This window comes from Molossus molossus, unplaced genomic scaffold (genome assembly GCF_014108415.1).
Source record: "Molossus molossus isolate mMolMol1 unplaced genomic scaffold, mMolMol1.p scaffold_m16_p_18, whole genome shotgun sequence".
NCBI classification, from domain to species: domain Eukaryota; kingdom Metazoa; phylum Chordata; class Mammalia; order Chiroptera; family Molossidae; genus Molossus; species Molossus molossus.
Genome location: NW_023425353.1, coordinates 53,681,625 through 53,692,857, shown reverse-complemented (window position 1 = coordinate 53,692,857; position 11,233 = coordinate 53,681,625). Strand labels below are relative to the sequence as shown.

At 34.2% G+C, this 11,233-nt stretch overlaps 1 protein-coding gene across 2 annotated transcripts in view; it reads right to left on the bottom strand.

Moving 5' to 3' along the window:
- Positions 1 to 321: 321 nt before the first annotated feature.
- LOC118633030 (programmed cell death 6 interacting protein) overlaps positions 322 to 11,233 on the bottom strand; it is a 54,824-nt gene continuing 43,912 nt past the window's right edge. Inside the window, exons 15-18 of one of the 2 annotated variants that reach the window (XM_036266443.1) lie at positions 10,087 to 10,181; positions 3,264 to 3,387; positions 2,113 to 2,306; positions 322 to 1,360 (exon numbers count right to left, since the gene is read on the bottom strand). In XM_036266443.1, the coding sequence (XP_036122336.1) occupies positions 1,186 to 1,360; positions 2,113 to 2,306; positions 3,264 to 3,387; positions 10,087 to 10,181 (588 nt within the window). In that variant the 3' untranslated portion in view covers positions 322 to 1,185. The remainder of the gene's footprint in view (positions 1,361 to 2,112; positions 2,307 to 3,263; positions 3,388 to 10,086; positions 10,182 to 11,233) is intronic. The other variant, XM_036266442.1, reaches the window with a different exon arrangement.

Genomic DNA, 11,233 nt, shown 5'->3' with positions numbered 1-11,233 from the left:
ATCAAACAACTCATTCCTTTCTCATTTTCTCATTCCATGAAGCATGTCTATTATTACCGAGGTCTGTACAGTGATTAGTTATCCTAACAGCAGAGATTAATATTAAATACACAGCCTATTCCAGAATTGGCATATGCTCCCAACAACTGTTTTGTGTGCTCCCTGAATTATAAAATAGTCCAATCTTTAGGAGCATAAAAATGAAAGGGCTTTAAATCTATTCACATACACTGTGCATTAAATGTTTCTAAGTTAAGACAGTAAGGTGAAAAAAAAAGGGTACAGTAAATTTTCTTTAAACAATCCCATTATATTATACAGTATTGTCAATAATATATTTTAACCAGGTTATTAAAAAAAAAAAAAAACAGAATTTGTACCAATTTCTTGGAGAAACTAATAAAACATTAAATATACATATTTATTTGTATACTTCTTTGAAGAATCTTTGGTACCATTTGTGTTCCTTCCACATTATAGGACTTTTCTAAATAAATTTCAAAATTAATATATTAATCAGCATATGAAAGACAAATTATGATACTATTCTTTTGGTTTGCCTATAAAATGTACTTGAACCTGACTATTAACCTGCACTAATCATGCACTTTAACACAGTACCTGCTTAACCCACATACATGTAAAATGAGACTAATACCAGAAAGAAATTAGACAGTAATGAGAATCAATGACAAAACATAACAGTAACTGTTCTTAAGTAATTTATTTTTAAATTATAAGATTACAATGCTTTGATTATGCAAAATAGTATAATGAAAATAAAACCAAATCAAAAAACCAAAATAGAAAATTTGGTTTTCTTGAATATCAGTACTTAAACCATCACCTTAAGTATCTGATGTCCCAATCACATCTTACGTAGACATAAGTATAATCTTTTCAAAGGTTTCACTTGTGGGTTCAACTTCTACAAACTGTATATAATTTATTTCAAATCCTATCATACCTATTGTTGATACTGCAACAGCAGTGAATCTCACTTGTGCAATCAAATGTGGAACTGGGGCACAGCTTTTAGATTTTAGCCGCAGACAAAAATTATACACTGCATTCAGTACAGTAGAGTACATTATTTTAACCAGAGCGTGGAGTTTAGTACACTTATTGCAGGATTGGTATTTCTTTCCCTTTGAACTAAACCAGCTGAGCTTCTGAGCTGACATATTACTGCTGTGGATAGTAAGGCTGCTGTGGGGGCTGAGGGAAGGGGTACGAAGGCTGCTGGGGTCCTGGGTACGGAGCCTGTCCAGGGCTCTGATGATACAGTGGCGGATATGGCATATTATACTGGCCGTATGCATAAGGGTTATAGCCCATGGGCATGGGCATTTGGCAATACCTGAAGGGAAGAAGAAAACAAAAGAATTGGATTGATAAATCAAATACCAAAAAAATGAAACATATTACAATTATTCTAAAACCATTTTTTTTTAAGAAAGCCATTTGTTTCCATTTCTGTCTGTTGAAGAATAGTGGAGAAAGGGGGGAAAAAAACAGCTGTTTCAAGGTACCTGTTAGAGGAAAGTGTTCCTAATCCTGTTATTAATTGAAATGAAAGATACCAAGTTCTAATAGTGGGAAGACAGACAGAATGGACTTAGTCACATTTGAAGCACACTTAAAAAAATAGTCCAATGTTGATTTTAAGATTAACAAATTATCACAAAGCTAATCTTTAAGAAAGTACATTCTATAATTACATAAATTTCTGCTCAACAGTTTATCAGAATGCAAAGATTTCAAAGTACAGGCATGTAAGTAAGGCCTTATCAGTCTTGCTCATGCTAAGCTCAGAAAAGGCACCTGTTTATCACCTAAATAAACAAGATCAAGGAAACACATTCTAAATTCCATACAGAAGAGATTTACTTAATATAAACCCAAAAACTACAAACATAAATATGCTTGTGAAATGGCTATCCAACTATTCAAATAAATGACTGTAACATTATTTTTATTTCTGTATGCACTGACATGCAGCTTATTCATTTGTGACACATCCATTCAGAGAAGCAATAACCCTGTTTTAAAAGGTTAACCAGAGCTGGAACATTAACCAATTCACTGGGAAAAACAAAGTTTCAGCCTTACCCGGGATATCCTGGATAGGTGGGGTAGGGGGGTCCCTGGGCCTGAGGAAGGGGAGCTGAACCAGGAGTCTGTGATGGAGCCGGTGCAGTAGTCCCGGTCCCCGCCGGAGCTGGAGCTGAAGCAGCAGCAGAAGGAGCTCGATTTGCTGGAAGAATAGGAGGTGGAGGCCGGGCTGGGGGCTGGGGCTTATTAGGCTACAAGAAAAAGTCAGCATTAACTACAAAATGTTTCACGTTTCTCTCAAATTGTTATCAGTTAAAATAAATGAAGACATATGAGAAACTCTAGAATTCAACCCGATACACTTCTAATTCCCATTCTTAAATGTTGGCTTATTGCTCCAGAAATGTATCATGGTTGAGGAATAATTCTCCAATTTGTTGATCCTCCATAGCCACTGCTCTTTTCCTGATGCCCAATATTTAATCATTTACTACTCAATACTGCTCCCACAATGGTTAGACATTTGAGGAGAGAGGAAGGAGCAGGTCGGGTACAGTGTATTACTGTAATCTTGTCCTGGCCCAACATTTTATAAAAATTTTCAAGTACCAGAGCACTTAAAAGAACAGTATAATAAACATGTAAGTTCTAATGTTCTCCTATATAATCACAATACCATTTCACCCTAAGAAAATTAACTCTTATTCCCTAATAGCTTCAAATGTCCACTCCACATTTAAGTTTCCCTGTTTATCATCAAAAAAGTTCTTACAGACATTTTTATGAACCAAGAGCCAATCAAGATTCATGTATTACACTTGATTATTATGAATCTTTCCTCTCTTTTAATCTAAAACATGTCCTCTATTTTTATTTTCTTTCTATGACATTCACTTTTAGAAAAGACCAAGCCAAGGTCTCATAAAAGGTCCTAGTTCTAGATTTGTACAACTGTTTAATAATGGCACAATGAACTTCTGGTTTCATCACCAAATTTGCTATTAAACTGAAAACTGGTTCTAAAGACTTGATTAGATTCAAGTTAAACATTTTTTGGCAAGAATTCTTCATACTGCAAAATATCAGGTTGGCCATCTGATCAAAATGGTGACACTAGATTTCTCCAGTATGAACTCTGTTTTATCCTTTATAGCAAGTAAGCTGTCACTTATGTAAAAGTTCCATTTAAAAAATGTTCGCTTACTGACCGCAGTGGTTCTTGGTGCTGGAGTTGGAGGAGTGGGAGCATGTCCCCCTGCTGGAGAGGTCTGATACGCAGGTGTAGGAATTGAAGGAGCACTAGGTTCTCTGGCAATGCTCTGTTGCAAGTCCCTTATTAAAGACAAAAGTGTTAGAAATTAACACAATAAAAGAAAAACCCAACACATAAAATACCAGGTGTTTTTCTTTTCTTCATAATGTGAAACAATATAGACTCAAAACAATGATAGTATTTTAAAACATGCTACATTTCTGTTCTTGATTAGAAGTAGCTTAAACCTTCTTTCTCCACAGTATTTAATAAAATAAAGTTAGCCCTGGTGGGTTTGGCTCAGCAGTTAGAGCATCGGCTCATGAACCAGAGAGACCCGGGTTCGGTTCCTACTAAAAGCACGTACCTTGGTTGCAGTTAGTCCCTGGCCCCAGTTGGGGTGTGCAGGTAGCAACCAGTCGATGTGTCTCTCTCCCATCAATGTTTCTCTTTCTCTGTCTCTTCCTCCCTCTCTCCTTCCCACTGTATCTGAAGATAAATGCAAAAATGTTCTCGAGTGAGGAAATGAATGAATGAATGAATGAATGAATGAATGAATATGAAGTTAGTTCATACTCTACTTCTGAAGCCTAGGAAAAAAGGTAAACTTTTTCTGAGATCATAGTTACAGCTAGAATAAGGAACATGTTGAACTGGACAAGTGATCCTAAAAGACTGCCCACTCTTAATAAGAGGTCATACCCTAGATGAGAAACTCCTAACACAATAACCAGAAAATTACATAATAATCAGAAAATTACAAATGCTCATAGTCACCTCACTAATATTTTAATCATGGTATTATATCAGTGTTTACAAGAACCAAAACAACAAGTGAGAAAGCTAATCTAGTCAAATCATTTTATAAATTTCTTAATAAACACTTTCCAAAGATATTTTTAAAATACGGCACATGTTAAAAGATAACTCAAAATCTATTACTAAAGGTAAATTCATAAAAGCTTTAGTTGAAAAGACCATTAAAATATAGTATTAAAAACCAGAAAAATATTTTTAAATCTCTTCTAACAGTAAACTGAAATCTATCCCAAAATCTCACTAAAGGAAACAGATGTGCTATACACACCAGATTTCTAAGATTCAGTGTGGGGGAGACGGGGAGTAAAATATCTCCATAATTTCTGCATTGATTTTGAAATGTTACTATATTTTGAATATACTGGGTTAATCAAAATGTATTACTGAAGTTTATTTTGTGTTTCTTTTAGCTTTTTTAATGTGGATACTAGAAATTTTAAATTGTATATGTAACCATACAGTATCACCATACAGATGTAGCTTTACTTAATTTACCAGCCCTAGACATTTGATTTGTTTCTATTCTTTTACATATTGGACAGTTGTGTTTTAGAACATTCATGCCCATACTAGTTACAATATAATAGGCCCAAACTAAAAACTATTCAAATACTCAATAGTACAGTTAAATAAACTTGTAGTATATTCATATAATAAAATATATACAGAAACATCATACAGATGAATCTCACAAAGATAATGTTGACTGAAAGCCAGTCACAAAAGAGCTTATGCACTGTATATAAATTCCATTTACAGTGCAAAAACAAGAGAAAACTAGTCTATACTCTCACAGTCGAGAAGTGGTTGCCATGGGGGAAATGGGTAATGACTGGATGGATGCATGAGCAGTACTTCTGGGTATTTAAAAGTGCTCATTGCAGGGGTATATTCAGTTTGTGAAAATTCAACAATATATACATCTATATATATATACTTTTCTTGTGTTTCTATTTTACATTCAATAAAAATATTTTAAAGAATTTTGGTCCTGAGTATTAACAGTGATTTTAACAAAATAAACCCTCAAATTTGTATTACGACTATTGATCTTATTTTCCATCATTCATTCACACCTTGAAATCAGAGGTGAAATCACTTGACAAGCTAATGCCAGTTTCAGAACTGATTTTGTTTATAGTATAAATATAAAAATACACATGCAAATAGTAACAAACCTAATTTTCATACTAAAGATTTTAAATATGAAATATTTGAAAAGAAAACATCCGCAATTTTCTTCTTAAACCATGAACTTCTATTAAATGCTATAAAAATTCTTTAAAAAGTTATGTTAACACATTTTACACTAAAGATTTAAATGGAAAAACTAACAGTCCAACTAGAAAGTCAACTATCATTGACGCAAAAATAGTGATTTAAACCAGGAGCTGGCAAAATTCTTTGTATAAAAGGCCCAGTCAGTATTTTAGGCTTTGCAGGACACAAGGTATATCTGTACAACTACTCAATGCTGCTGTTGTCAGTGCAAAAGTGACTGTAGACAATATAGAAATGAAGAGATTAACTGTGTTCCAATAAAAGTTTACTTACAAAAATAAGCAGCAGGCTAGACTTGGCCTGATTTGCCATAGTAACCACCCTCCAATTTAAACTTAGAAATCTTTTTCAGCGTTTTTTAGCTCTCACTTTGTCCTGAGCTACAGAGTTTGGGAGATCTGCACAGATGTCTCGATGGGTGCTACTTGGAAGAAGGGAAGAAGGGCAAAAGTTCCCGCTCCATGCCCCACACCTTGCTTGGATCTGATCTAGATCCATTTTTATCTATTTTACAAACTGAGAGTCTCTATAAGATTGAGTTTGAGCAAAGAAAGGGTTCTACAGCTCAAAACTTAAAAAGGGAGGGGGTAGATGAACACAGTCCTGAAAATAAAAATCGGAATACTTGGCTTTGACTATAAAAGCATAGAATCCCATTAATTATTTAGATTAATAGGTAATTTTCTGAAAAGACAATATTCATTCACGAGTCAAAAATTTAAAAAGTGAGCGAAAGACCCGTCTGCCAAGTTCCCACTCCATCATTCACTCCCCAAACATATATCCACTATTCTTTATTTCTTATGAGCCCACCCAGTATTCTTATGCATAAATAAAACAATTCAAATGTATTTTCTCCCTATTTACGTACACCAAAAAACCATACTTTACAAACTGTACATGAACTATTTATCTTAGAGATCCTTCCATATCAGTAAACAGAAAACATTCTCTTTTTGTAAATAGCTGCATAGTATTTTATTGTATAGATGTAGCTTCATTCATTTCACCAGCCCTGTTTGATTTGTTTCTATTCTTTTACTGCCGCAAGCAATGCAGAAATGAATTAGCTCACAAATATGTCATTTCTAGCACATGCTAATATATCCTCATAAATTCTCAAAAACAGTGCCTTAAAGGATATATGGATTTGTAATCCTGACCTGTGCTAACTTACTCCACACACAGACTGCACCTTGGTGCAGTCTCACAGCAACAAGACCTGCCCTCCCCATGTGTGCCAATAAAGCATGTTATACAACTTCTTGATTTCTGCCAATCTGAAAAATGTTATTTCTGAGTAATTTTAATTTGTGCATTTTATATTGAATGTGGGTAGGTATTTTTTTCATATGCTTTAAGAGCCACTTGTATTTCTTCATCTGCTAAATTTGTTTGTATCCTTTGCTCATTTTGCTATTGGGCTTTTTTCCTCCTCTTTACTATCTAGGAGTTCTTTATAAATTAGGTAAATAAGCCTTTTGTTTCATAATAAATTTCAAATATTTTCCCCAGTTCATTATATTTGACTCTGCTTATCATGTGTTTATGAATGTATCCCCGTTTTTAATGGCTTCTGGATTGTAAGTCAGAGTTGGAAAGACCCTTCCCATTTCAGCTTTACTAAGGAGTGCCCCTATATTCTCTCTTAGATTTTACATTTCATTTTACACATTTCAAGTCTGATAAACTTGAAATCTGTTCAGGTATAAAAATGACTTTGTTTTCTAAATAGCCAGGCAGTTGTCTCTAATTTATTTTGCTTGGTTTAAGAGAATTTTTACACTAAATTCACATATGCATTTAACTCTATTTCTATTTTCTATTCTGTCTTTGGTCTGTCTAAATATATACCAATACTATGTTTTAATAGAGACAATATTATATATTTTAATATCTGGTAGAATTAGTTTCCCCTTATTATTCTTTTTATTCAGTTTTCCGGGCTAATGACGTTAAACTTTTTTTCTACTTGAGCTTTAGGATTCACTAGTCTAGTTTCAAATGGCAATCTGTTGATTATTTTAATCAGAATGATGTCAAATGCCTAAGTTTATTTATAGTTGACAACTTTATGAACTTAAGTCATCCTATCCAAGAACATGATATGTCTTTCAACTTGCTCAAGTCTCTTGTGTCTTTCATACAGATCTCGTGTATATCATCATTTTGCTCCTACCTACTACAAGTGGGGTCTTTTCCTCCATTATATCTTCCTTATTTATTTATATGAAAGTTATTCATTTCTAAAATTATTTTTCTGATAGACTATCTTCGGTAATTATTCTTTTATTATTTGCAGAGTTTGACTCTCTTGGGTTTGCAAGTTGTACCATCATAAAGTCTGTAAGGAATGACAGTTTTACCTCCTCCTTTCCAGTTTTTATATTTAAATTTTTTTTTCTCTTGTTTAATTGTACTGGCTGGTACCTGGCAATATATTATTAAATAACAGTGTTGATGATGGTGGGCATCTGTTGTCTTTTCCTGACTTTAGGGGCAATGTTATCGTGTTTCTCCATTAACCATGATGCTGAGTTTTGTACAGATATAGAAGGTAGGTAGGTACGTAGGTAGACAGACAAGATATGCACATATTATTTCATGTAAAGGAAGTATCCATTTACTACCATTTTATTGAGTACCAGAATAGTTATTTTCTCAAACGCTTTTCTTCATCTATGAAGAGAATCTCTTTCCTTAGATACAGAAATACTGAACCATTCATTGCATTACTAGGGTAACTGCCCACTCCCTGTGGTAATGGTTCTTTTGTAACATACTGCTAAATATCAATGGCAAGTATTTTATTTAGGACTTTCACATCCATATTTGTATATGAAACTGGTCTGAAGGCTGTGTTCTGTTTTGTTTACATCTTTGTTGGATTTTCTTATCAATAAGATTAATTTGTTTAAGTTGCAGTGAGTTTTTAAAAAATCATTCTCATTATTTGCTTTTTAAAGGTTAACTAAAAATACTTTATAAAATCAAGAGGCCCTGCTCTTTGTTAGGAGTGTGGGTAGGTAGCTCCTTGCTATCTTCTCCCATCTTTCTATGGACAACTGTTGAAACATGGACAGAGCAGTGAATAGAGGTGTGGGTTGAGGGCTCAAGAATAGCTCATGAGTACAACAGTCTGAGTTCTTCATGCTCATTACTAATGAACATGAGGCTTTGTACATATCTGAATGAGTTTGGCTCATGCTTGCTTCCTTCAGTGCCTACAGCAATCACTCTACTCTCTTCCAGCATACAGTATTGCCAGCCTAAACTTTTCTACCTTTTTATAAACTGACTTGATGTTTTAGCCTGACTACCTAAGGGATTCTGCCACTGTCTTTTAAGGCTAGTAATTATATGCCTTGGTGTTGTCAGTTCTTGTTAATTTTTCCCAACCAAAAGATATATCCTTTCAACAAGCTTCCATTTATTTTAGGAAAAGGTTCTTGAGCATTACCATTAAATATTTGTTTTATTCACTGTTTTGGTTTTTCTTCTATGAGGGAAATTCAATCTCACATACTGGATTTTCTCTAACCATCTCAAATTCTTTTTAATTCTATCTATACTTTGGTTTCATTTTCTTTGATTTCCTCATTTATACTCTCTGTGTTTCTTTTTTCTTCACTGTCTCTATTCTCCTTTTGTGCTCCTTCCCATTTCATCTTTGATCTGTAATGGTTGTTCTTCTCTTCTTCCTTCATGAATTCTGACACATTTATCACCTCCTGTTTACTCACCATCTCAAGTGCTGGCATTTCTGTTTTGGGCATGCCTTGGAAAAACTGCTTCCTAATCCTTTTCTTTCTTTTTTCAATTTCATAGTGAAATGTTAGCTTGGAATTTTCTTTTCTTTTTTTTTTTTTTTTATTCTCACCCGAGGACACTTTTGCATATATCTCCAGATAGAGCAGGAGGGAGGAAGAGAGAGAGAAGCATCGACGTGAAAAGGACACATTGAGTGGTTGCCACCCACACGACCCCAACCAGGGTTGGGGACAAACTGCAACCAAGGTACGTGCCCTTAGCGGGACCTAAACCTGGGACTCTCTAGTCCGCAGGCCGATGCTCTAACTGCTGAGCCAAACCGGCCAGGGCTAACTCAGAATTTTCATCTGTCTTTTGACAATATTATTCTGGTGAATGTTCTTTATTAAGTTTTAATAACGTTTGTTAGTTTTTTCACCATAATAAATATAGTCTCTTCATATCAGTGCTGTGTCAACTCTCTTGATTACTCAGCATGGAATGAATCCTGTTACTGGCACAGTAGTCTCCTTCAGAAAGTGATTTCACTGATATTTTCTGAGCTATTCACCTTGTTTTCTCCACGTTCTGTACCTTTAGTTTATGTAAGTAACCTATTTGCCACTATAAGGTAAATTGCTTATGTTTATTGTCATTTCCTGAGATCTGCCACCCTGAGCTGTTTTATTATCATTTCTGTGACATCACTGTACTTCCTACATCTAGAGTTTTCGCTCCTTTTTATCCTTTTGTTGGCAGATCATGCAATTTTTTGCTTGCTGTTCTGTAAAATACCCAGGAGCAAAGGAAGGAAATTGCTATCTCATACTGCCAAGCTTACCCCAAAAGTCTCCACATGGTTGGTTTGTTTTGTTTTCTTTTTTAAGAAAAATACTTTAAGAACAATTTGATACAGAAAACAAACTTACTTTAAGAGTTCATCTCTTTCTGTCTTCCTTGCAAACACTATATCACTGCATTTGTTCTGGAACCTGACCAGGATTTCAGTCAGCTCATTGTAAAACTATAAGCAAAGAACAAATATAAGTAATAAACCAGAATATTTTTTAATCTAAGGAGGAAGGAACACAATCTAAAGCTCATTTATCAATATGGATAAAACTGAAGAACTAAAATTTTCTACATGAGACACAGTCATACTACTTAAGTCTAACACTTAATATTAAACAGTAAATATCAAAAGAAAATAAAAATAACAGAATCACTTTTAGAGAACACTGTCACCAGAAATTATATCGCAATAAGTTAAAAGTTTCACAATCATGTACATCTTCCCAATTCCTAAGACACTAGACCTATTTCATAGGAAGGACTAAATTAGCACATTCACTTCAGAAATGCAGGCATCATTTCAGAAGTCCTCAGAAGAATTTCCAAAGGGTCTCTGAAGAGTTTTCTCCACTTATCTATTTCAACAAAGCATTTTAAACCAAATTAAAAGTATATTTTATTATCTTCTCTATTTTGAACGGTTCTGCAATATTTCTAGCCTCTCTTCAGAGGGCTTTATATTATATCTACTGCATTTACATCAAGATAACTTTATTCAATAAGCATTATGGAATTAAAGTACCAAAGAAGTTGTGTGTCTGAAAAACTTAAAAATCACTTGATCCCTCATAAGCAAAGTAAAATCAAATATAAGCATTTCCCTAAACTATTTAAAGAACAGGCAATAAAATACTTACAGCATATCTAGTAAGCACTGTGAGACTAGATCAGAAGTCTATCACTATCCAACCACTAGCACAGAATGTAAACGCCATCCTGACGCACCTTCCCCATCACAGCTCAGTTCTGCTTCCTCTGTTTCACTCAAATTGGTCAACTTTTCACCCCGCCCCAAAAAAATGTCACTGGATTTTTATATCTCTGGGCTAATTCCTGTTATATCAAATATCTAAACAGTTTTCTGTCTCATGAAATACACAATTCATCAAAGTTCCCATGAAATGTTGCCACCTTCATTAAGTTCTTATAACAAACTTCTCAGAGGCAAAAGCTAACAAATTCAAGGTAAAAAATAATGTGGTCCAAGTAGAAAAAAACAATTAA